Consider the following 26,094-nt stretch of genomic DNA (forward strand, 5'->3'; position numbering starts at 1 on the left):
CGTTGGAGGCCCACTGGAAGGAAGCAGTGATGTCATGCCTCAGAGGGAAACCTGGACAACATTGGCAGCGGATGCCTATTAAAATTGGGGGGCCTGAGGTGCAGAAAGAAATTTTGTCATTGTTTCTTCTAGGACAGTACTGGGACCCAGAACCTCAAGGCAAACTCCCAGGCTCAGGGAAGATGAGTCCTTCAGGCTACAGGGAGGAGGACACTTAGAACAGCAGAGGGAGGCAGGGTTACCAGGTGCTGAGGAGGTGAGAATGCTCCCGTACTCTGCCCTGGTCAGAGGACACCCAGAACACTGGGCTCAGTTCTGGGAACCACAGTTTAAGAAGGACATTGATCAGCTGGAGTGTCCAGAGGAGGGCATCCAGGATGGGGAAGGACTTGGAGTCCATGTCCATGGAGGATCAGTGGAAGCAATGGGGAATGTTTAGCTTGGAGATTTGGCGGGGGGGAATTTGAGAGCCATCTTCAAGTATTTCAAGGGCTGTCATGTGGAGAATGAATTCAATTTCTTCTGTTTCCCCATAGAAGCCAGAACTACGGGTAATGGGAGAAACTTGCAGAGGCAGATTTAGGCTTGATATCAGGAGAAAGTCCTGACGAGAACTGCCCCCAAAAGCAATGGGCTGCCACAAGAGATGGCCACATGGCCCTCCCTCAAGGTCTTCAAGCAGATGCTGCAAGACCACCCTGGATATGAGGCAGAAGTAAAGGCTGGACAAGATAGCTAGACATTGGGGTGGACTCCAGCTGCCATTCTTCCCTAGTTCCTTTGTGGGAATGAAGTTCCCTAAGGTCAGTGGGGAAGGCGGTTCTGGAGAGTACTGAACTAGTGCTAGGAAAGAGGAAGAGTTTCACTGGACAGTGAAGGGGTAAAGGCCAGAGGGCTGGGCTCATGGCCAATGCCTCCATCTGATGAGAACTGGAGTCCACCCTTTCTCAGTGCCTGATACCACCCTATAGGGAGGGTGCGGGGGCAGCTTTCAGGGCCAATATCCCAGGAAGAGTAAGAGGCTTGGAGTCTGTCTCCAAGGAGAGGTGTGGGGCCTCTGGAAAATGACATCATAGGAAAAGGAAAGGGTTGAACCTCAGCAGGGATGCATCTTGGATGCAGAGATACACGATGAGAGCTGGCATCCCAGCATGTGTCTGGGACCACCTCCAACTGACCCCTGCCTCCCTGGGAAAAATCAGGAAGAAAGTCCCAGGAAGGGGTGGTGCCTGTGGAGGATGATGTCATGTGAATGAATACTGTCTCTGGAGATGAAGTGATGAGAAGGGCATGTCCCTAGGAATGATCTCCCAGGAAGGGATAGAGCCTCCGGAGTCCATGTCATAAAAATGTGTAGACCCTTTGGAGGTGGCACTGCAGGAAGGAGTGGAGATTTTGGAGATGACAGTCATAAGGAAAGGGGCATCCGCTGGTGGTGATGTGGAAGGAAAGGGGGTGCCTCTGGAGAAGGTGGCGGAGCAGCAGACTCAAGCCTCTAGCACCTCAGGACAGACAGGAACCTCTGGGGATGATGTCACAGGAAGAGAGAACATTTGGAGGCCATGTCATAGGAAGGGGTGGAGCCTTGAGATGATGTCACAGGAAGTAGTGAAGACTTTGGCAGTGACGTCATAAGTAGTAGATCCACTAAGATCCACTGGGGAAAGTAGTCCCACAAAGGACCAGAGCTTCCAGAGAGACTGTCACTGGAAGGAAGAGTCTCTGGAGATCAGGTCATAGGAAAGGAGAGAGCATTTGGAGGTGATGTCACAGGAAGGCCCAGAGACTCTGGAGGTGAAGCCACAGGAGGGGTGGAGCCTTTGGAGATCATATCCCAGAAGGAGTGGGGGCCAGGGCAGAGCCCCAGAAATGAGGCCCCCCATCAGCCAGGCGGTCTGGCCAGAGCCTTGTGTGGGTGGGTGCCTCCGGGAGGGAAGGCTTCGAGCCCTCAGACTGTCACCTCATTCTTGCTGGCTGTGCGCAGGTGTTGTGGGTGGTGGTGGCCAGGGATGAACTGGAGGGTCTCCAGGCCTCCCTGATGCTGGAAGGGTGGGCGTCGAGCTAGCGTGCCCCCACCGCCCCCTGCCTCGGGCCCCATGCCCCCCCAGGCTGCAGGGGACAGGCTGTGGCGCAGGTGGTGGGCGTGGTGGGCGTGGTGGGTGTGAAGGGGAGGGGGCAGGCCGTGCAGGGGAGTGGGGGGGCCGGGCCCCAGGAGCAGGTTGGTGTGGGAGGCCGCCAGCCCCCCTCGGGGTGGGTCTGGAGGTGGCGCGGGGCTCCGGGGCGGGGACAGGAGCCGCTCCTGGCTCTGTAGGGCCTCGGGAGAGGACAGCAAAAGGCGCTCTTGGGAGACCAGGCGGGCCCGGGGCAGGGTGAACTCATAGTGGGATCCGCGGCCGCTGTCGGACAGCAGATGCTCCTGAGACATGACCCGCCGGGGGTTGGGCATGGGGGCCTGTTCCTCAGGGCTGCCCCAGCCTTCACCAGCCCCGCCGTAGCCGCCGCCGCCAGTGCCAGGTCGGCGCATGGTGTGAAGGGGCAGGGTCCCACGGGGCAGCTCGGCCAGGTGCCTCCTCTTCATGTACGCCTCATCCAGGTCCTTCTCGGCTAGGCACACATAAGGCACAAGGGCTTTTAGCTCCCCGCCCCCCAGGCTCCCGACTTAGACTCAAATAGGGAGGGTACCTCGAGATAAGGCAGTCTTAGGGGAGCCAGGCAGGTGGGGGGAGGGGGAGGGACTGCACACCCAAGACCACCTGCCACCTTGGAGAGCATCTAACCCAACCGCCAATTTTATAGAGGAAGGTGGTCCTGCCCCGTGCCACCCAGCCAAGGAGGCAGGCGGTAGGCGCTGGCCCTCCTTGGCAGCTGCCCCCCCACCCACTTGATCGTGGGACCAGCCTCCCCCACCGTCTTTCTGTTATCCCAGCCTCACCAAGCCTCTTGAGGGAGGAATATCGACTGAGCTCTGACTTGACTGCAGCCTCGTAGGATGGGGGCAGGTGGGAGAGGTTGTGGAAGGATCGGGAGCAGGAGAGGGTAGAGTAGTGGAGGGCTGGGCTGGGGGGAGGCTGGGCCCGCCAGTCTGGGATGACATGAAGAGGGAGGCAGGTTGGAGGCAGGGTCCAGACCAGGAGCCTCCTCCACCACCCCAGCTCCCTTTCTCCCCACCAAGGCGCCCTCTCCCCTCCCCAGGTGCCCTCCATACCAAGTGTGGCAGCATGGTGTTTGGGGCTGTTGACGTTGAGATGGATGTAATTATGATGCAGGGTATCTGTGACAAGGGAGAGGAGGAGGATGAGCGTTCCCCCGTGAATAATCGCTCTCACCCCCTCTTTGGAGAACCCCCCCAAAAGCACCAAGGGCTCCCCCTCGTCCCACCTTGGGCTCAAGCCTGCCCCTCGGCTGCCAACTCCCCAGGAAGTTAGAGGCAACAGCAACAACTGCCCCATTTCACAGAAGAGGAAGGTAAGGTCCAGCCAGGCCTTGGGGTCAGAGTCCCAGCACTCCATGGGGCCCTGGGTGGATATTAGGTATGGGGCAAGGAGGAATGGGTCTGAGGGAAACAGAGAAGGAGAAAGGGATGGAGAGAAGAAACAGAGGGGGAGGCAGAGAAGGAGGGGGAGGAGAAGAGAAGGGGAGGCAGAAGATGGAATGTTCAGGCTGGGATGAGGGGTGGAAGGAAGGAAGGGGAAGGGCCTCAGCATTGGAGTGAGGAGGCGGAAGGGAGGGAGAATCAGCATGGAATCATGGAGGGAGGAGGGATGTTGGAGGAAGGTGATGGAGAGGAGAGGCAGAGAAAGAAGCCAGGCACTGAGGCATTGTGGGAAGACCAGGATTGTCGGGGGAGACAGCAGAGGGATGGAGGAGTACGGGACCCCGGAGGATGCCCTCACCACCCCCACAGTCCCAAGGCTCACCGTGGTTGGAGGCTTTGACAGGATTATAGAGGTTTTTTGGGGGCCGGGGTGGAATGCTGTCAGGTCCTCCCAGGCCTGGGGTCAAGGAACTGCTCCGTGCCCGGTCAGGACGGGTGGTTGGCCCTGCCTGGTGCCTCAGGATATCCACCAGGGCCCTGGATGCAGGGGATGGAGGGCAGTCAGGGGCACTGGGACCCCAAATACCCCCCTAGACCCTCCTCTCCTCTGCCTCAAGGACCCAGCCTCTGCCCTCCCATTGCTGAGGCCTCTCTTCTCTTCCCCAGTATGACCCTCTGTTTTCCTCCCCAGCCTGGCTCCAGCACTTGGTCCACATGGCTGAGTCACAGGGCCCTCCCCACTCTGTACCATCCTGGGCATACTGGGCTTCTGTTTTTTGTACCTCATCTCCTAGGGTTTTATCTGATGCTCCAGGATTGATCAGTGGCTAGAGCTGGGGCAAAGTTTCTGGATGAAGCCACAAAGCCCTTCTAAGGGTCACAGTCTGCCCAGCTGCCTGGTCTCCAGTGGCCAGGGAAGCCCACATGTACATACACCCAGCCCTGGGGCTCCACACCTGAGCATACTCATTTTGTGGGGTGTCCAGGCTGAGGACAACCTCACCACCACCACATATCCCCAGAGGCCGTAGGTCCCTGCACTGATCCCCAGGGCCTAGGACAGTTTCCACCCTTTGGCCAGCCTAGGGGTTCCTCCCTGGCATACCATGCTGTGGGAAAAACCTAGGGCAGGCAAACCTGCAACAGGCCCTCCAAATCTCTAGTCCCCCTTCCCCTGGCTATCCTGTATGCATGTAGAAGGGGACAAACAGCTATGCTCTGATGACTGGAGAGCCCCCCAGGTCCAATCCCCCCACCCCAGCCCCAGCTGGGATACCTGGGCACGTTGATCTCCCGGTGAGCCCGGGGGGCCCGGGATGCTTTGCTGAAGGCCACCTTGGCACCTACACCCACAGCCAGGGCGAAGCTGATGACGCCACACACCACATAGGCTGTGCTGCCGCCTGGCCCCTCACCACCCCTGCCTCCAGCACCTCCAGCTCCAGCCCCTGCCCGGTTCCCATCTAGCCAGCCTGGCTGACCTGGCCCAGGCCCCCCACCATTCCCGCCTGCCCCAGGCCCCCCAGCATCAGAGGGCTGGGGCGTGTAGGCCCAGACTGGGGTGTCATAGTTGGAGCAGGATGCCTGGGCCAGGCGCATGTGGCGGTGCTCACAGCAGAAGCGGTAATAGCATGTGCCACAGCAGAAGCGGAAGGAGCCAGTGCTACAGTTGAACGTGGCATCATACTGGCCCATGACATCGTAGTAACCATGGCACAGCTCTGCGGGCAGTGGGGCCCGAGCCGCCTGCCCTCCACTGCTGCTCCCCGAGGTCCCGTTGGTTGGTCCACCACCGCCACTGCTACTGCCGCCATTGCCTCCACCGCTCCCTGTCACTGCCCCCGTCAGCCGGCGCAGGTGGGCCAACAGGGCCGGGAGAGGGCCTGTGGCTGCCAAGCTGGTGCTGTTGGGCAGGTGGGCCAAGGCCAGGGGTGGGCCCAGGGCAGAGGCCAGGAAGAGGGGGCACAGGAACAGGGCAGGAGGCATGGCCGCAGCAAGGCTTGGCACTGGAAAGAGAAGAGGAAAGAGATGAGGTATAGATGGGGGGGAGGACAGAGAGAAGCAAGGTAATGGGCAGAGAGGGACTGCTAGGGGCAGAGGAGAGAAAAGAGCTGCTAGGTGGGCTTCCCAGAGAGGACCAGGCACAGAGAAGGACATGGAGGGATGGGAACCCTTGGGGAAGAGGAGAGAGCAGGCTGGGAGTGGGGAGAGTGCCTTGGAGCATCCAAATAGGGTTCAAGGTAGGCCCATGGAGAGCCAAGTCTGTGTGGCCAGGTGGTCAGCCAGACAGGGAAGGTGGAGGAGACAGAGATAGGGGCACTGGCAGGACACAAAAAGGCTGAGGAGGAAATTGGAGAGGAAGGACAAGGGCTTAGCCTTCTCTTCCACCTGCCCCACAAGGAAGGACTCAAGCTCTCCCCAGAGAATGAGATGAATACACATCTTGTGAGAGAGACGGCAGAGACAGAGACAGTAAGGGAGAAAGCAAGGAGAGACAAGTAGGCTTAGAAAAAGGAAAACAAAGGCAAAGGCAGTGAAAGATGCTTAGACAGTGAGAGGGGGCTGAGACAGTCAGAGAGACCCCCAGGGAGATGGGAAGGGCACATGCAAGGAACAAGAGACAGGGACAGTGAGAGGGCCACCCATTGGGAGGGACATAGAAAAAGGCTTTCAGAGTGGGAGCCCAAAGGGACCCTGGCCCAGGGCATGGACTGGGGCAACCACTAGGAGCTGGGGCCACCCCTGAACACAGGACTCAGGGCTTTCTTCCCAGTCTAACTCCACCTGTTTCCATGGCAGCCGCCCACCAAGGTACCAACCCCACTTCCTTGGAGACATACAACATATGCTGCCACATGACACAGACACAACCTAGTGGCCCACAGATACACACTCTCCCCCTAGCAACACAGTCACAACACCCATGCACATACAACCTCTCCTCCATGACTAGGGACCTGCAGCCTCCCCTCCACACAGTTGTCCAACAGGCCTTATGGCACAGGGGGCCCCCAGCTGCAGGCTAGACACAACTTGTGGACACAGCATTTCCCTTCCACAGATGGGAACTCTCAGTTCCCACTGACAATACATGCACACACACAACCTCACACGCAGTAACAGATACAACTGCATCATACACAGGTGCACAATTCATTCCCACAGGCAGGAACCCATTCCTCCAACCCCCAGACACCGCAGATACAGATATACCCAAATACCAAGTGTGGGCACATACAACCAGAAACACTTAGGCACAGCTCCAGGCACCATGGACAGATCCTGAGGCTCCCTGACTCAGTCAGACCTTTACCCTCTCTCAGAAATGGGATTGTGACAGACACACACCCACGAAATCCCCCTTCCCTCTCCAAAGGGCACCTTGTCTGGCAGACAAAATTTCTCTCCCTTCTCCCCCCCCCCCCCCGCCTTAGCCTCTGATGCTTTTTTAGTTAGGGGGGTAGCCATAGAGAGTGGTAGAGATACATCTCCCTCCCTCCCCCCCCCCCATGCCCCATCACTAGCTTGAGACAGGAGAGCCAGGAACATCCCCACCCAGAGCCCTCCCTGCCCACTGGAGTGACCCAGACAAAAAAATGAGGTGGGAGGAGGGGTAGAGAGACAAAGAAAGGAAGACACAGAGACAGAAATGTCGGGAGACACAGACTGAGAAATAGGGGGAAAAACAAAGACGGGGATGGAGAGAGAGAAGGCAATGGAGGCAGAAGCAGAGAAAGAGATGGAGGGAGGGGCAGTCAGCACACAGCCACTCTGTCACCAACACAGCTGTTCCCTTTCCCACCACCCCAATCTCCCGTATGAATATCTTCCTCTGACTGAATCCCTGGACCCTCCTCGGCTCCAAAGTCCAATCTGTCTCTAATCTCTAAGTCTCCTCAACTGTGCCTTGTCTCCATCTCTACACCTGCTTATTCCAAAGCAGGGAGATTCAGCGCCCCCCCCCCCAACACAGCTGGGAGCAGGGGACACAGATAGAGATTCGGGCCTCCAGTCCCCCCACCCACCCCTTCTCCTTACCCAGCTTTGCCAGCTGCCTACAGCTTCAGCCTGGTGTGTGTGTGTGTGTGTGTGTGTGTGTGTGAATGAATGAAGGAAATGGACCAGAGTCCTGAGTGTGTTGGTGTGTGCTTGGTCCTTGTGTGTGTTTCTTTGTGTGTGTGTGTGGGGGGGGCAGAACCCTGAATGTATGTCTATGTGTGGGTGGGTAGGTGGGAGCCGGGGCACTTGGCGTGTGTGTGTGTGTGTGTGTGTGTGTGTGTGTGTGTGTGCCTTTTTTTATGTGCAGATTCCAGGGACTACGGGGAGGATTTAGGATTGGGGAAAAGGAGGGCTGCCGGAATGTCAGAGGGTGGAGAAGCAGCGTCAGGAAACGAGTGGGGTCCTGGACAACCAGAGGAAAGGGGGTCCGGGGTACATAAATGGGCGTAGTGGAGTTGGGAGCCCTGACGCTTGGAGAGGGCGGCCCCCGGCTCCCCTCAGACTGCGTGCTTTCGGCGCGGGGCTCGCCTTTGCTATGGTCCCTTCATTCTGGGTGTCTCCCACTCTGTCGTCTTTCTTTGTTTCTGTCACCTTAGCCTCTGCCCATCATCTCTTACATCTCTCCCTGTCTCGGTGGTCTCTGCGTGGGGGGCGGGGGCGACATCGGCATAGGGACTCAAAGCGCCCCTTCCCTTTCCTTCCAGGGGCTCAAGGCTGAGGGGGGGTTATGTGGGGGGAGGGCCACGGCTGCGGCAGGAGCGGGTTGTTCCCGGCGCAGAATAGACTCCTGTTGCCATGGAGACGGGAGCGCGGGCCTCCTGCATAGGTATGGGGTACAGGATTCCCGGGTCCTTGCGGGAGGGGGAGGGAGTTGGGGCAGAGAGGAGCGATAAGGTTGCCTGGGTCCTTGCAGAAGGACAAGCCTCGGGTATCAGGATGCCCGGGTCTTTGAACCGAGACTTGGGGATCACGACACCTGCGTGCCTGCGAAGCCACCAGGGAGCCTGGGTGCCTGAGAGCGGACACAACTTGGAGAGGGAAAACCAAGGCTCCCGAAAGCAGGGGCTGGGGGCGCAGTCCTCCTGGCTCCCCGAGACTGCCCGGTCCCCGAAGGGTATCATGACTGCGGAGAAAGGACGCCTGGGTCTCTGAGGGGACGGAGGTTGGGAGCTCCGAGGCCTGGGTCTCTGGGGAGGGGGGCGTTGACGGTGGGAAAGGGGGCTGATGGGCGCCTGGACTACGGAGCTGACGTGCCGTGGGATCAACCATCCCCCCCCCCTCCCCCCGCCGCTTTTCTCTGTAGCTCACCTGGCTTTACGGATGTCGGGCTTCCGGATCTCGGGACAGACCGGCTTATTCTCTGCGCCCCGTCCTGCCCCTGCCAACCCCCTGCCTGCCCCTCCCTGTCTCCAAGTGTCTTGGTATCGCCGCCACGCGTCTCTTGTCTCTGAGCATCTCAAAGTCTCTGCGGACCCCCCCGCCAGTTCCCAATGGCCCCTTCCTCCCCCGCGCTCCCCCTGCCGTGATCAAGAATGGTTTCGTCCACATGTAGAGGAAAGCTTTATTCCTCGAACCAAGCTCGAAGGGTCACCTCCCCCCAGTCCGCCCCCTCCAGGGCCTAGCCAATCCCCTCCCTTTTTTCAAGGGTTCATTTGCATAGAAGGAGGTGGTCGACCAATGGGACCGGTGCTTTCTGCTGGGGGGTGGGGAGGAAGGAATCTTTTTCCTCTCCCGGGACAGAGACCTTCGCCCCCAGGAGAGGGGATCCAGGCTATACTAGTAGGAGGTCCCGGGCAGTAGGGAGTTCGCGTCGCGGCCGATCCAACATGTGCGTGTGTGTGTGTGTGTGTGTGTGTGTGCGAAGGGGATTTGGGGGTGTTCAGCTGAGGAGGGGGCTCTGGCCCTGGAACAAGCCAAGGAGTCCGCTATCGGGGGCTGGATCCCTAATTAATTTCTGCACCTGGAAAGAAAAGAGAGAAGGGGGGTGCGGGGAGGAAGAGGGACGAGTGAGGCACAGAGAGGGAGAGGAAGGTGGGAGGAATAAACCCAAGGAACCGTGCTTAGGGTCAGGGGGTAGGAGGTGCAAGTCCCAGGAATGGGGGAGGGGAGGGACGGTGGGATCGGGACTCCGGGAGGCCAAGGGGCTGGGGGTGGGGTAGGAGGAGAGAAGGGAGGTGGAAGCCCAAGGGATGGAGGAGGGCCCCAGGGGAAATCTCGGCTACCTCCTTGAAACGCGGATGAGCAGAATCGCCCACCAGCTGCAGGATGAGGCACTCGCTGGTGGTGAGGAAGACCCCACTCTGGCGCATCCTGGACAGGGCTAGCAACCGGTCCACCTGACTGAAGGAGGAAGCGAGTGGGGTAGGGGTGGGGGCGAGGGGGCGGATTGTGCTTGGGGATCTCTCTCTCACCTCTCTCACTGTGGGAAGTCGGGTGGTACTAGGCTGGGTGACCTGGGCTCCAGCCTCTGGTTCTGGGAAATGGGTGAGGGAGTGTGGCTGGATGAGTGATCTCTAAGAATTCCAACACCGATTAAGCTCCAACTGTGTACCAGGCACAGCGTTAGGCCGGGGGGAGGCAAGCTCTCTTGGGTCCGGGGAGGAGACCTGGGTTGAGGGGCAGCTGGGAGATCTAGACTCCTGTGATGCTGCAAGGTGGGGGGGGGGGGAGGGGGGCCGAGGGTGGGGGAGCTTTGTTCTTCCTACCTGGGCTAAGATAAGGATAACAAAGTAACCGGGGAGGGAGAGCTTACTTACATTGGGTGGGGAAGGTCAGGCCGGGAAAGGCTTGGGGGGGGGGGGGAATGGCTTTTAGAATGAAGATGTAACCCCCCTCCCTCTTCTCACTGCCACGTGGTTCAGTCCGAACGGGAGGGGTATCTGTGGGTGGGCTCCAGCAACCCACCCAAGGACCCCAGTGTTTTAGGGGTGGTCCCATGGGATGGCTACCACGGGTCCCAATGTCCCCCTTGCTGAACCGCCTCTCTAGCCCCCCTCCCCACCTGCTCACTGACCTTCGGGAGGAGCAGGCGTCGGCCACCACGTGCACATCCAGGCCTCTCTCCAGAAGGTCCAGGGCTGTGCTCTGGGGGGGTGGGGGGTGGTCAGAGGTCAGGGGCCAGTGAAGGTTAAGGGTGACCCCAGGGGCCTGCCTGGAGTCAGAGAAGGGGCTGAGGGGAACCCTACCATAACACAGGCTTGGGCCTCGATGCCACACAGCAACACGGACTGGAGGCCAGGTCTGGCCTTCATCAGCCGCTCCACTTCAGGTACCACCATGCTGAAGCACGTCTTGGGCACTGCTTGGATACCCTGGGCTCCCAACTCTGGAACTGTGGGACCCAGGCCCTTGGGGTACTGTTCTGTCAGCATCACTGGGATGTCCAATACCCGGGCCACCTGGGGGTAAGGGGGAAAAGTGGGGCAGATGGGGGGGGTTAGTGTGGACAAGACACCTGGGGGGGGGGTCAGGTAAGGATAAGACAGTTGGAGGGAGGTCAGGTATGGACAAGACACCTGGGGGGGGTCAGATAAGGATAAGACAGTTGGAGGGAGGTCAGGTATGGACAAGACAGTTGGGGGGGGTCAGGTAAGGACAAGACAGGGGAGGACAAGACAGTTGGGGGGGGTCAGGTGGGAACAAGACATCTAGAAGGGGGGTCAGGTGGGGACAGGACACTGGGAGGTGGGTCAAGTGGGGACAGGGCATCTGGAGGGAGTCAGGTGTGGATAAGTCACCAGAGGGGTCAGGTAAGGACAACACCGTTTGGAGGAGGGGTCAGATGGTGACAAGACACTTGGGGGGATCAAGTAAAGACAAGACAATTGGAGGGGGGCCAGGTGTGGACAGGACACCTGGAGGGGGCTCAGGTGGGGACAGGACACCTGGAGAAGGGGGTCGTGGGGGGGGATGTCAAGACACCTGGGGGTGGATGGGGAAAGGTCTGTGGCAGCTAGGAGGTGAGGGCGGGGCGGGGCCCGCACCTGGAGCATGCGAGCTGACACGGCCACGATCTGGGGGAAGAAGGAGATGGTGCCTCGGAATTTCTCCTGCATGTCGCATAGAAAGAGCATGGAGGAGCCGGGGAGCACGCGGCCCAGGGCCGGCCGGGTGGCTGCCATCCCTGGGGAGGAGAGACGGGGTTGGGGGCCGTCCAGCCTCGGAGGGTTTGGGACCCCTCTTTGTAGAAAGGGAAACCGAGGCGCGGGAGAGGAGGAGCAGGGGACCCCGGCCCTCCTCCCGGCCCGCCTCCCGACCCCCAGACCAGAATTCAAGGCGGAGCTCCTCCCACGTGCCTAGGCCCGCCTAGCCCCCAACGGGTCTGCGCGTGCCCCGCCAGTCCCCGGGGGTCGGAGGTCAGGAAGCCCCCGTACTCACCGCCTCCTCGACCTTCGCTATTTCCTTAGGAATATAAGACGTCCCGCCCCTGAAGCAGGGAGGCCAATCGGGAAGTGGGCGGTGCCCGAGTCGCCAAACAGAGAGAGGGCGGGGTCCGAGGCGCCAATCAGTGCTCAAGGACCCTGTGGGCTCAGAGGTAAGAGGAAGAGGAGCCTCCGGTCCCGCCTTTGGCGCTCCCGTTGGCTAGCTGTGGGCCCCGCTTCACCAATCAGAAACCTCAAATCCTTGGAGAGGCGGGGTCAAGAAGAAAAGTCGAAGGAAAAAAGAAAACCCAGGTCCGTTGACCGCTGATCCCCCACCTAGCCATAGGTAGAGAGATCTTCGGGAGTCCGACGTGCAGGCTGGGTATGAGGGCCAAGGTCACGAGGGTTTACCGTAAGGCAGAGGCCGAGGCTGGGGCGCCGGGAGCCCCGTCCCAGCCTGGCCGCTGCCCTATGGACCAATGAGAAGGCTCGAGACGTGGTGACGTGATTAGTCTCCTAGCAGAATCCTTACCCTCCCCCCCATCCCTTCCGAAATACCTGGAGCATATCTGCGCGTGCGCGCGAGGAGGGGGGGTGGGTGAACTGGCGCCAGGAGGAAAGAGACAACTCCAATTCAATGGAAGCGTTTATTAAGCACCTGCTGAGTCCTGGTCTCCGGGCTAGGGGCGTGCTAGGCTTGCGGGGGGGGCGGGGCGGGAGGACCCTCAGAGAAGGCTGAGTGAAGAATAGAGACCGACATGAGAAAGGATGGAAGGAGACTGGCCCAGGGACTGAACTGGACGCTCAGAGACAGAGGGGGCCGGTAGGGGTGTCCAGAGGGCAGAGGGTCCCCAGCTCTGGGCCCCTGCAGGGGTGGCATGGCTCAGTCTCCGCAGCCCAGCACATCCCAGCAAGCAGGGTCTCTTCTGAGACCACGGGGGCACAAGGGGGCCGGGGCTCCGTAGGGAAGGCATTGACCCGGGTCCTGGTACTGGATGTCTGCAGCATTGTGGGACAGCTCCGCGGGACCACAGGGCATTGGGGGGAGATGGGGAGCCTGGACAAACAGGGAACAGGCAGGGGGCACCTGGGCAAGCATGGAGGGGTCTCCAGCAACTGGGGGAAGAAGGGAAGGGCCAGGGGTTTGCAGCCTGGGACTCAAAGGGATGATCTCAAAAAGCTCATGGGTCGGGCTCCGGAGAGCCCTGGGACTCAGGGCCAGCCCTGGCCCCGGACTCTCTGGGGCAGCCAGGGCTTGGGCCACCCCGAGGAAGGGCGAGGACGGCCGCTGGAGCCGGGGCTTGGGCTGGCGGCCTGGACCCTGTTGGGATAGGACAGTCAGGGCCAAGTGTTGGGTGGCTTCCTCGATATCGGCAAAACTCCTGTGTAGATTGGGGAGTTGGGGGTGGGTCACTGCGTTTGTCTCTGAACCAAACCCCTCTCTGGTCTCTGGGTGTTCCCCCTGCTCCCTCCACCCCACCCCCTTTTTTCTGCTCCATCTCAGCATCCCATCCCGTCTCCCTCCATTTCTCTTCTGTTCCCTCCACATTCACATCCTCACCTGGGCTTGTCTGTTTCTATTTCTTTCTCTTGCTGTCTCTCCATTTATCAGCCTCTTGGTCTCTCTATTTGCCCCTCTGTTTCTCACTGTCAGTTTCTTTTCCCCCTCTATACTCCTGTTTATCTGATTCTATCTCTATTTCTGTCTCTGTCTCTGCTGGCCCTGGCCCACACAGTTGCCCTTGCCTCTTGGTCCAGCACTGACCTGCACAGCTGGTTGTAGAGGAATCTCCGGTGGTTGGGTTTTCTCCGGGGGGGGCGAGCCTTCCGGGGCTGCAGGGTCTTCAAGATTCGGGCAGCCACTCCACTCACGAAGGCGCACAGCTCCTGGGGTGCCGGTTCAGGGAGCCCTGAGGTGGCTGGGGTGCCAGGGTGCATCTCCCTCCGTCCAGGAGCTGTTCGGGGTAGGAAAGAGGAAATGAGTGCTGTATGGGGAAACAGACTCCCTCCCCATACACACACAGACCCCAGTCTCAGGCAGAAGACAAGACCCCTCTCCACCCCTGGTGGCAAATCCCTGCTCCTCTTTAGGCCTCAGGTTTTCCCTCCAGAAAATGAGTGGTGGTGGGGTGGTGGTTTTTATGGTCTTCGGTGTTGCAAACTCTGACTCTGATGTTCTGTGGTGCTATTGATAGAGCAAGAGGAGAGAAGGGGAGGAGAGGTAACAAAAATGGGAGGAAATGGAGATGGGGGGAAAGAGGGAATGGATGAGAAAGAAATGGATTGATTGAGGAAAAAATGGGATGAGTGAAGGGGATGGGAGGGAGAAGGAAGGGGATGGGGGAGAAAGAGATGAGGGGAGAGAAGGATAGTGGAGAAAAGGAGATAGGGAGGGGATGGAAGAGAGAAGGGGCTGGGGAGAGAAGAAATGGAATGGGGAGGGAGGGAAAAGACTAGGGACTGGGAGAGGGAAAGAAGGATAGAAGAGAAAAAGATGGAGACAGGAAAGAGAAGAGGATGAGAGTGAAAGAGGGAGAGAAGAGAAGGGCATGGAGGAGAGAGAGGGAGATGGGATGGGGAGGGACTGGGGAAAGATATGGCAGCGGAGGAGAAGGAAGCAGTTGGGGGTCTGCCACTCCTGCCCACACCTTCCTGTCTTCTGGAGAATTGGCTTCCTGATCCAGGGCTGGAGGTGGGGGCGGGGGGAGGGAGGGTTAATATAGAGCAGAGAAGGGGGTGGGGTAGCATTTCCCTTCCCTGCCCCGAGTCCAATTAGCACATAACTCTGCCTGGGATTCAGAGACTGGACTGTGGTATTGAGGAGAAAGGCCGAGGGTCGGCTAATTATGGGACAAAGAGGAGTCCGGGAGGTGGGGGGAGTCGAGGGGAAGAGTCAATCGCAGCAATCAAAGTGAAGGGCTCTTAATTGGAGCTGCATCGATGGGGGCTGGGATGGCAGAATCCCGGGTTGCTGAGGGGGTGGGGGCTGAGCAAAGAAAACAAGATCCTCTGCCCCAGATATTCTGGTTTGTAGGATGAGGATGCTGGTAGGAGGGGCTCTGCAGTCCTGCCATAGAGCCTTCCCTTCCTTCACTTGGACTCCTGACCTCCCTGCTTCAAGTTCCAATCCCCTGTTCTACAGAAAGCTTCCCCAAGCCTTCCCACTGTTAATTCTTTCCTATTTATCCTGCCTCTAGCTTGTTTGCATGTTGTGTCCCCCCCCCATCTTAGATTATAAACTCCTCGAGGGCAGGGACTACCTTTTACTTCTTTTTGTATCCCCAGCACTTAGCACAGTGCCTGACACGTGGCTGGTTGGTTGGCTGTTGTCCTTTGTTCTTGAAGAGGACCACAGTGACACCACTATGATAGAGTCAAGATTCAATGTGTCCGACTGTGGCTGATCAGACCAATACAAGCTCGGAATGCTCTACTACAGGCTGGGCACAAATAGTGCGTGTGAACATTTGGGGTGGATATTCCAAACTTGCGCATCCTGCTTTTCCTTTGAGCTGTTTCAATTCTGCTTTGGTCATAGAGCACAGCCCCTTCTCTGATGTGGGAACACCATACTGAGTGGTCCTGTGCCAATGTCTGCCATGTCAGTCAATTTTAAAGTTCTTGAGAGAGACCCTGAGAATGTCCTTGTATCGCTTCTTCTGACCACCACATGAATGCTTGACCTGTGTGAGTTCTCCATAAAATAGTCTTTTTGGCAAGTGTACATTTTGCATTTGAACAATGTGACCAGCCCATCACAGTTCAGCTCTCTGGAACAGAGGTTGAATGCTTGGCAGTTTAGTTCCAGAAAGGACCTCAGTGTCTGGTGATCTTCAGAATCTTCCTAAGACCATTCACATGGAAGCAATTTGGATAGGGAATGTTCAGGGAAGACTAGTGTCTCTGGTGTGAGGCCTACTTTCCCTCTTTGGGGTCTGCCTGTGCCACCCAACTCTCACCTGAGGCTCTAAGAAGTCACATGGCCACACCCCAGTAAACTGTCTTGACTTACACATAGTAGGTACTTAATAAATATTTATTGAATTCATTTGAATTGGGTCTGGGAAAGGAAAGCCTGGGGAACGTCTCAGTTGGACCTCTGAAAGGGGAGTGAGTGGGAGGTGGAGGGGCTGAGTGGAGCAGGATCTGAAGTTGGGAGGCTGGACACCTGTTTGTACAAGCTGTACAAGAGGTGCCTTCCTGCATGAGCAACACTGGGTGGGTGGGTGGGGAGCTTTGGGATTAAAGGGAGGAAGAGTAGGAGGTGGGGCAGAGTCTGGGACCTGGGCCCAGAGGACTCCCAGTAATAAAAGTCAAGAATATAGATACATGGTTGGTAATTGACTTGGACATCACTAGAGGGATGAAGGCCAAGAGGAGGGGATAGCGTGTATATACTTACTATGTGCCAGGCACTGGGCTGAGCACTTTACAAATCCTCACAACAACCTTGCTACGTAGGTGCTATTATGATCTCCATTTGACAGTTGAGGAAACTGAGGCACACAGAGCTTAAGTGGCTTGCCCAGGGTCCCACAGCTAGTAAGTCTCTGAGGCCAGATTTGAAGCCAGGCCCAGAGCTCTATCCACTGAGCCACCCAGCTGCACTGAAGAGAGGGGAGAAAAACTGGAGGGGAATGGGCCTCAGGGGTGGGGGATAGATGGCCCTGTCTTCTCTTCAGAGCCCAGAGAGGTTGGGATATTGTCATTTGGGCACCAAGTTCACATCCTGCCAGTAAAGTAAGCATGGGGCTAGCTGCCTAGAGCCGTGCCTGTTTTCTCAGTGGATTCCTGGAAGGGTTGGCATGCCCTGAGGCCCCAGGTAGGGAAAACCACCTAGGTCATTGAGGAGCCAGGTGAAGAGAGGGGAGGTCACAATGTTCTCAGGAATTTCAGGGGGTGGAGTGGATGCAGTCTCTGGCAAGGACACAGCTAGGGATGGCCAGGCAGTTGGAAGAGCCCCCACCGCTGGGCTGCCCTACCCCCTTCCCTCCCTTGCCTGGGCTGCTCACAGGATTGGCGTGAGATGGAACCTCCAAGTCCATTCCTTTGAATGCAACCGGTTGGCCACCAAGCCTTACCATCCACCCTGGCTCTATACCCTTCAGTCTCTGGCACTGTCATCTTAACTCCTTCAGTAACATAAGAACCTTCAGGCCTTTCCATCGGCTCTGCAGCTGAGCTGTCTCCCCTACTCCCAGTGTGAGCTCCTTGAGAACAGGGACCGTCTGACCTTTGTCTCTTTGGATCCCCAGCATCTACTAAGCACACTGATTGGCACACAGTGAGTGCTTAATATATTAAAAAATAATGTATTCTTTCAACATTCATTCATTCTCAGATTATCCAAAACCGAACTCATTATCTCCCTCCTACCTGTACGTTTCCCTCCTCTTTCTTGTCTTTATATTCTCTGAAAGCACTTAGCGTAGTGCCTGGCACATAGTGAGTTCTTAATAAATGGTTGACTGACCAATTCTCTGAAGGGATGGGTCCTAACAGCCTATGCCATGGGTTGGGGTCAATTTATGTAGGAGACAGCTGACAGATATCCTGGAGACACGAGGGTCAAATGGGAAGCGGTCTGGGAGGCACCCTAACCACAGGGTAGTGTCCCTGAGGCTCCCTTCCTGGGCCCGAGGTCAGGGCTCTGTCCTAATCCCCCCACAATTTGTGGGAAGGGGAGCAGGGCCCTCAGTTTGGCTTCTTCACTTGGGGCAGCTCCCCTTGGTTTTCCCCATAACTGGGAGAGGATTCAGAGATGGGAACAAGGACAAAGGATACAGAGTGAAGTGGAGGTGGGGTTAGGGAGATAGATGGGGACCAAGGCTAGCAAAGGGATGAGACAAAGGAGGAAGGGAGGAAGGAAATGAGTATTAAACACGAACTCTGTGCTAAGCGCTTCACAAATGTTATCTTATTTGATCCTTAAAACAACCCTGGGAGGTAGGTTCTAGTATGATGCCCGTTTTATGGTTGAGGAAAGTGAGGCAAACAAGTTAAGTGACTTGCCCAGGGTCACACGGTAAGTGTTTGAGGACAGCTTTAGTTTGAACTCGAGTCTTCTGGGCTCCAGGCTCAATATTCTATCCAACACTCTACCTGCCTTGCTCACTCAGACCTAACAGCACAGTCCTGGATGTGCTACGTGTTAGGGATGTCTCATCAGATGATTTCCTTTCCCATTCCACCCCATTAATGGAGTTCTAGAATGTAAGGGGCGGGTAACATATTGTTGTTTGACTGTGTCCGATTCTCCATGACCCCATTTGGGGTTTTCTTGGCAGAGATGCTGGAGTGGTTTGCTGTTTCCTTCTCCAGCTCATTTGACAGATGAGGAAACTGAGGCAAATGGGGTCACAGCTCGTTAGTAGGTGAGGCCAGATTTGAACTCAGGAAGATGAGTCTTCCTATCTCCGGGCCCAGTGCTCTGATGTTGTCTTAAATGATGTTTCCACTTCATCACCCCTATAAGATAGAATTAAAGGGCAGGTAGCCATTGGCTAGCTAAAGGCTCCCATCATGCCCATTTGGCCTTTTAAGAAACAAAATGAGGAGCTAGGTGGAGCTTTGCTTTGAACCAACCTTGTACCCTGGAGGACTATTAAGGGTAAGTGGGTTGATGTGGTTTATGAACTGTGTTTTTAGGAGGCTAGACCCATAGGGTATCTTGACTCTGGGGAAGACCACCCCAACAGGGACTCAACATATAACATGGGGATGGGGGGGAGGTGGAGATAGTTCAGTGAGTAAAACATGTGGAAGAGACGGAAGAGATGCTGCAGAAAACAGAGAATGAGCAGCTGAATTGAACTGAGTGTCCGTGGAGACATCTGTTGGGGGAGGAGGTCTAGTCATAAGGGATGGACTCTGGAGGTGGAGGTATAAGGACTAAAAGCCGATATTCCCAAGATTTCCATGAGAATCACACCCTTAGAACAACAGGGAACAGCCAGACTTTCCAAAGTGGTATGCTGCTGTGGACCACATTGTTACCTCCGTTACCATGAATCGATGATGCAAGGTCCTGGGGTGCTTATCATCAGTTGATCATGAAGAAGCTTTTGATTGGGTAGAGCAGAGGGCAGCTTTAAAGGTTCAGGGTTCAGAGGGCAGCTAGAGATAAGGTTTATTAGAACACAGGTCAAGGTGGGCAAGATTTTAAGAATTTGCCATATTTGTGACACTTGTATTGACAAGCAGGCCAGACTGAATCTGAGCGTATTTGTGACTACAAATGGGCCAGACTCTTAAGGAATCCGAGCAATTTAGTGGGGCAAGATGGACCTTATATACAGAAAGGCTGTGGGAAGGATCTGGGAGTGACCAAGTCGTCTGGGGTGACTGGGAGGTAACAGAGAAGGACCCAGAAGGGCCGGGTGCCTGAGGTGAATGTCAGGGACATGGGCCATGTGGGAAAGTCCAGGGGCTTTTCTTTTTTGGGGTCCATATCCCAAAGATATGGTCTTTTCCTTTTGGGGGCTCAGATTATAAGGGATGATTGAATTTTGTTTCCACAGAAATTATGTGAAACATAATTTGTGAAACCCAAGAAATCATGCTGATGGCTAATGTAAGAGATAAACTGATTTCAGAAGAAAGCAGCCAGGGATGTTGGCTGTCTGTTCATCAGCATGTCTCAGAGCAGACTCCCCTTCTTTTGTTCTGAGAAGGCCTTTTTCCTGTGTATCAAAAAAACTGGCAGACCAAGTGTGGCTCACCGAGGATGGTGCCCATTGCCCCAGACCCTGTCTTAGATAAATAATGGGACTCTTCTTACCAATATCCTGGGTTGAATCTTCAACTCACAACTTTTGTCAACTCCCTTAGAAATTGAGAAAATTCCTTTCTCATGCTATGGAGATCATAAAATCTGATATAGACAACCTGGGTTGAAACTAAAAGCATTATGGCTTGGCATTTCCTTTACTAAAGTATAAAGTGTGTGGCAGAAAGGGAGGGGAATTGAAATGTGGAAATGGGAGATGTGAGCAGGGGTGGAGACCCACATGGGGGTGAGTTTAGGTGTTTTCAGAGAGGCTGTCAACCCTGAAATGCCTGACCAATGGGATGCAGGGGGGAAATGTGAATCAGGACAGAAATCATAAAAGGGCCTTTGTAATTGTCTAGAAGTGTGCCTGTGCCTGCTAGGCTTTGCCTTTCCACAAGGGTGTGTTGGCCAGATCACCCGTCCAAAATGACCGGAAATAAAAATCTTTTTTTTTTTTCTATATTCACTAATGTCCAGGTGGAATTCTTGGTAAGATGGTTATTTCTCACAAGATCCCAGCCCCATCAGAGCCATGATGGCAGAATGATAGGAAGCAATGCGGTGAGAGCCTCTCTCTGAACTTTCCCTAACTGGTATAGAAAATTTGCCAGACCAGATCCTGATGGGGAAATTCAGAAAGTTACAGTAAGTTCAACATCCAGCCCAGCTCAGCATAAGGAGACAGACCTAGGGAGGTCTGTGGACACTGGAGGTGGGGTGGGCCAGAGCACACAGGGTGAGGAACACTTCAGCACCCAGGGAGAAGAAGGGTACCAGAAAGAGAGCAGGTCTCAGACCCATTCTGGGACACCCCTAGCGCCACACTGGGGCACTATGGTGAGAACAGGTACCAATCGGCAGTTTTGTCACCCACTACTCAGTCCTGGGTTGCAGATCCAGGGTGGAATGAGAAGGGGAACTGGCATTCCTGGTAGGGAGGCCCTGGGCCAAGAAGCAATAGCAGCGGAGGTGTGGCTCAGACCCCAGGTACCTCCAAATCTAGCTCAGCCTGCAGCGGGGTAAGCCGGGGAGGAATACCAGACCAAAGGGGAACCTACAATTCTGCCCCTCTGAGTGAAAAGAGCTTTCCAGCTGGATGATAGGGCAGAGTCTAGCAGCATCTACTCTTGCTCAGCCCCAAATCCAGGTCAGGAACTTGCAGGGCCCAAGCCAGGGGTGAACAAGCAGACTTTGTTCTGAATCAGACCATTTTAGGAACTCTGAGAGGCTGTAGATCCCTGGCCTGTCCCTGAGATCCTGGAACAACACCACCCCAAGAAAGCAGCAACAAGACTGGCCTAGACCTTTCTTCCAGAAGAGTCCAGAGCTAACATCCAACCCAAAGTCAGGAAGTAGACTAGGAGAATGTGCAAACAAAATAGTAATCCCATTCTTTTTTTTTTAAACTTCCTTCCTTCTTTTCTTCCTTCCTTCCTCCCTCCCTCCCTCTTTCTCTTTCTTCCTCCCTCCCTCTTTCTCTTTCTTCCTTCCTTCCTTTCTTTCTCACTTTCTTTCTCTCTTTCTCTCTCACTTTCTTTCTCTTTCTGCCTTCCTTCCTTTCTTTCTTCCTTCCTTCCTTCTTTCCTTCCTTCCTCCCTTCCTCCCTTCCTTCCTTTCTCTCTTTCTTTTTTTCTTTCTTTCTTTCTTTCTTTCTTTCTTTCTTTCTTTCTTTCTTTCTTTCTGTCTTCCTTTCTTTCTTTCTTGTTTTCACTTCCATAAGATTTTGAATCCTAAATTTTCTCACCTTAAGAATCCCATTCTAATGAGCTATAAGGTTAGCTGGGATGCACGAGATGTAAACCCACAAGAAGAGAAAGACTCCAAAATATCTACAAGCAAAGCCTCAAAGAAAAACACAACTTGGATACAAATTCACTAGAATTTCTGGAAGACATAAAGAAAGCATTTAAAAATGATTTTTATAAATGGAAGGAAAGTATTTGCGGAAGAAAGTGGAAAAGGAATGAGAGTTAGGGGGGAAAAAAGAAATGGAAATGCAATGAATAGTTTGGCACAAGAGTTCCAAAGCCTTGGCCAAGTAACAAACTTCCCAAAAATTTGAGTGGACCAAATAGAAGCCAGTAACTCCATAAGGCAACAAGAAATATCAAAATAATGTCAAGAAAAAAGTGAAAAAATAGAAAAAATGTAAAGTAAGTCATAGCAAAAACAACTGATCCAGAAAACAGATTAAGGAGAAAAAATTTAAGAATCATTGGGCTAACTTAGCACCACAATAAAAAAATAAAGAGCCCAGACATAATATTTTAAGGAATCTGAAAACTTCCCAGAACCAGAGGTCAAAGTGGAAATAGAATCTCCCAGTCACTTCCTTAAAGAAACTACAAAATGAAAGCTCCCAGGAACATTATAGCCAAAATTGAGAGCTTCCAAGTCAAAGAAAAAAAATACTTCAAGCAGTCAGAAAGAAAGAATTCAAGTACCAACGAGCCACGGTCAGGAACACACAAGATTTAACAGCCAACATAGGAAAGAAGTGTAGAGCTTGGAACATATTCCAAAAGGCAAAGGATATGGGCTTATAGTCAAGAATAACTTAATTCAGAAAAACTGAGTACAGACATGGAGATAGGGAAGTTTTGGTTCCAGACCGCTGCAATAAACTGAGTCACATGAATTTTTTGGTTTCTCAAGTGCATATAAAAAGTTATGTTTACACTATGTTATGGTCCATTAAGTTTGCAATAATACCATGTCTAAAAAAAACCCCAGTGTATACATTTTAATTAAAAATACTTTATTGCTAAAAAATGCTAACCATCACCTGAGCCTTCAGGGAGTCATGATCTTTCTGCTGGTGGAAGGTCTTGCCTTGATGTTGATGACTGCTGACTGCTCAGGGTGATGGTTGCTGAAAGTTGGGGTGGCGGTAACAATGTCTTAAAATAAGACGATAATGAAGTTTACCACGCTGACTGACTCTTCCTTTCCCTTGAACACTTAGAGGCCGTTGTAGGGTTATTGACTGGCCCAATTTCGATATTGTTGTGTCTCAGGGAACTGGTAGCTGGAGGAAAGGGAGACGGACGGGGAACAGCCTGCGGAGCAGTCAGAACACACACAGCATTTACCGATTAAATTTCCCAGCTTATGTGGATATGCTTTGTGGCATACAACGGCAATAGTAACATTGGTAATCACTGATCACAGATCACCACGACAGATGTAATAATGATGGAAAAGTTTGAAATACTGAGAGAATTACCAAAAGGTGACACAGAGGTGCCACATGAGCACATGCTGCTGGAAAAATGTCACCGATAGACTTGCTCGATGCAGGGTTACCACCAACCTTCAATTCATAAAAAACACAATATCTGAGAAGCTCATTAAAGCAAAGCACCATGAAACAAGGTCTGCCTGTCTAATGTTACAAGGGGAAAAATGGACCTTTGATGAAATAAAGAATTTCCCAGCATTCCTGATGAGCTAACCAGAGCTGAGGAGAAACTTTGAAATTCAAGCACAGGAGTGAAAGGAAGCATAAAAAGGTAAAAACGTGTGAACGATGATGAAGGACTAAGCAAGAGAAATTGCTTCTGGTCAATTATGGGGAGATGACACAGCGTCCCCTCTGAACACAGTTATTATCTGAGGTCATAGAGAGAGTCTGATTAGACAGGGCCAGGGAGTGAGTCTGTTATATCTTGATGATCATAAGAGAAGAGGGGAAGAGGATCAAACTTTGGGGAGCAGTTTAGGGTACACAAACAGACAGGAGAAGGGGATGCGGGGTGGCTAACACCTGAACCTCACTCTCATCTGGTGAAAAGAAGACACACACACACACACACACACGCAGAGTTGGGTATAGAAATACATTTCATTCAATAGGGAAATAGGAGGAAAAAGGGGAGAAATGAGGATGGGAAATTAGAAGGAAGGGAGATTAAGGAAGGGATTAGTCTTAAAACAAATTCCTAAAATGTACGAAAATATTTGTTGCTCTTTTTGAGGCGGCAAAAATGGGAATTCGGGGGGATGTCCATAAATTGGGGAAACGGAGGAACAAGTTCTGATGCATAGTTGTGATGGCACGCTGTTGTGCTGGGCTCTTATCAGCATAATGACTGTGGAAAATATTATACTATTTTATATCATTTCTAATTTCAACTAGACCCAGAGCCTGAATTAATGAGTAACTGGATGAAGATCCAGGACCTGGGCTTCTTTGTTCTCTCTAAAAGTTTGCTCAGGAAATGCTCTTACCTCTGTCAACAAAGCTTACCCCTGTTAGCCATTAAGGGATGAGACCCTAACCCCAAGAGAGACTACCTCGCTTAATATTAACTGACCTTTGTCAACATTCTTTCCATTAAGGAAAATCCTCTTCTTGTATCATGGTTAAACATACATGGGGGTCATAAAAAATGAGGTCATACAGGCTTGCTAGCTCTGCTAAAATAACGTATATAAGTTTTCTCATTGCTTTGTTCAGGCAGCCAGAGCCTACGCTCTGACTCCTTGTACGTACAAGTAAGCTAGCTCCGCTATGCTTTAAGGGAAAATAATAAACAACATGGATTTTTCTATCACCTAGCTCTGTTGTTTCCTTCAACCAAATTTTCAGGTTTAACAATGAAATGGGCCTAGGATCAAACAAAAGGAAGAAAACAGGCTGGATTGCCTCCAGGAAATCATAAATCTCCTTTAGTGATGCCAAACTTCTCCTAGAAACCAAGGCCTACATTAATACCCAACATCTATCGGTGTGGTTGTATGACTGGGGAACATGGAAAATACAAATATAAAATAATCCTAGAGTGAAGCACTAATGTCTGGTTGAAGGAAACAACAGAGCTCGGTCAGAGACAGGACAACAATGGTGAAAGATCTCAATGATTGTAACTCAAGTAAACTTCACCTAAGTGATCAGCATTGGGAGGGTGTTTCAGCAAGAGTGAGCTCCTGGAGGGATTTTACAGTCTCGGGAGTTCTCTCCCAAAATTCCAACTAATCAGTTTCCAAACTTTTAATGATTAATCAACCCCAGAATCTGCTAAAATGTTTCAGCTCTATTTTTTTCTTCAAGTCCGGTTGGCCAGACCAAACATTGAAAAAGAAAAAAGAGTCTCTGTTTCCCTAACTGCAGCCTTAGAATTCTCTGGCTACCTGCGTTTCAGATTTTACATGGTATAGACATTTCACAGCACAGGCTCTCACACAGACAGTTAACAGACAATTAAAACAAATACAGAACAAATACAGACTGAGCTTAGAGTTTAAACAACAGAGAATTAGAAGCTTTCATGAGTTAGCTATTAGCACCCCTATAGTCTTTGGGGAAGCCTTGGTGTTCCTGATTTTTCTGACTCTCCATATCCTATCCCTTAGGAAGGGGGAAAGGGGAGATGGAGGAAGCAGAACAGAGTTACCTCCCTCCGGATCAGAGCCTTTCCTGGGAGGCAGAGGGGGAGGGAAAAAGCAAAGTGCAGTTTTTCTCTCCAGGATCAGGGCCTCCAAGGGAAGGAAGGAAGGGAGGAAGTGGAGAAACGGTTGGATTTCTAATTCTAGTTTTTGACTGATCTATAGTTAATTTTCTAGATCAATCAGTGTTCCCAGGGGATCTATGTGCGTTTGCCTGCAGATCTGATCCCTGCCCCCAGAGCTACCTTAAAGGGAATTTTCGGACTTCAACCAATTTTGTGGGAGTCCTTTTTGGAAGCTGGGAATGGAGACAACTTACCCCCACCTTGTCAAGGCCAAAATTCCAGGAAAAAATTAATCCTATGGCGCCCAAAAGTGTTGGCAAGGTTGGGCTGCATTGTCCCATTTCCATCATTTCCATCCGAAAGTCACGGCACCATAACTGTTAAACCTGAAAATTTGGTTGAAGGAAACAACAGAGCTAGGTGATAGAAAAATCTATGTTGTTTATTATTTTCCCTTAAAGCATAGTGGAGCTAGCTTACTTACTTAAGCTACTTTAGCTTACTAGCATAAGCTCTGGCTGTCTGAACAAAGGAATGAGAAAACTTATATACGTTATTTTAGCAGACTTAGCAAGCCTGTATTACCCCATGTATGGCCCCCATGTATGTTTAACCATGATACAAGAAGAGGATTTTCCTTAATGGAAAGAATGTTGACAAAGGTCAGTTAATATTAAGCGAGGTAGTCTCTCTTGGGTTTAGGGTCTCATCCCTTAATGGCTAACAGGGGTAAGCTTTGTTGACAATGGTAAGGGTATTTCCTGAGCAAACTTTTAGAGAGAACAAAGAAGCCCAGGTCCTGGATCTTCATCCGGTTACTCATTAATTCAGGCTCTGGGTCTAGTTGAAATTAAAAATGATATAAAATAGTATAATATTTTCCACACTGGGGTGCTTCTGGGAGTCAGGAAAGGCCTTTTGTTGGAGGTTACACTTGTGCTGCAACTTGAGGTAAACTAAGGGCTTTCAGAGGCA

General features: G+C 53.1%; 3 protein-coding genes across 4 annotated transcripts; all 3 read right to left on the bottom strand.

Moving 5' to 3' along the window:
• Positions 1 to 445: 445 nt before the first annotated feature.
• Positions 446 to 8,655, bottom strand: SHISA7 (shisa family member 7). Its single transcript, XM_036743550.1, has 6 exons — positions 8,280 to 8,655; positions 4,812 to 5,541; positions 3,918 to 4,072; positions 3,206 to 3,271; positions 2,933 to 3,082; positions 446 to 2,604 (listed from the first exon to the last, which is right to left on the bottom strand). Exons 1-6 carry the CDS (start codon positions 8,653 to 8,655, stop codon positions 1,949 to 1,951), a joined length of 2,133 nt encoding a protein of 710 aa, XP_036599445.1. The 3' UTR covers positions 446 to 1,948.
• Positions 8,656 to 9,081: 426 nt separating this feature from the next.
• ISOC2 (isochorismatase domain containing 2) lies at positions 9,082 to 12,373 on the bottom strand. Of its 2 annotated transcripts, none has more exons than XM_036746937.1 (6): positions 11,912 to 12,373; positions 11,518 to 11,657; positions 10,720 to 10,932; positions 10,548 to 10,618; positions 9,757 to 9,874; positions 9,082 to 9,494 (listed from the first exon to the last, which is right to left on the bottom strand). In XM_036746937.1, the coding sequence occupies exons 2-6, from the start codon at positions 11,653 to 11,655 to the stop codon at positions 9,414 to 9,416; spliced, it is 621 nt and encodes a 206-aa protein (XP_036602832.1). In that variant the 5' UTR covers positions 11,656 to 11,657; positions 11,912 to 12,373; the 3' UTR covers positions 9,082 to 9,413. The 2 variants fall into 2 exon arrangements, with proteins under 2 accessions (XP_036602832.1, XP_036602833.1); XM_036746938.1 differs by having other exon boundaries at positions 11,830 to 11,920.
• Positions 12,374 to 12,778: 405 nt separating this feature from the next.
• Positions 12,779 to 13,833, bottom strand: LOC118836198 (uncharacterized protein C19orf85-like). The gene is made up of 2 exons (XM_036743551.1): positions 13,661 to 13,833; positions 12,779 to 13,277 (listed from the first exon to the last, which is right to left on the bottom strand). Exons 1-2 carry the CDS (start codon positions 13,831 to 13,833, stop codon positions 12,779 to 12,781), a joined length of 672 nt encoding a protein of 223 aa, XP_036599446.1.
• Between the last annotated feature and the right edge of the window lie 12,261 nt (positions 13,834 to 26,094).

This window comes from Trichosurus vulpecula, chromosome 2 (genome assembly GCF_011100635.1).
Source record: "Trichosurus vulpecula isolate mTriVul1 chromosome 2, mTriVul1.pri, whole genome shotgun sequence".
In the NCBI taxonomy this organism is placed as follows: domain Eukaryota; kingdom Metazoa; phylum Chordata; class Mammalia; order Diprotodontia; family Phalangeridae; genus Trichosurus; species Trichosurus vulpecula.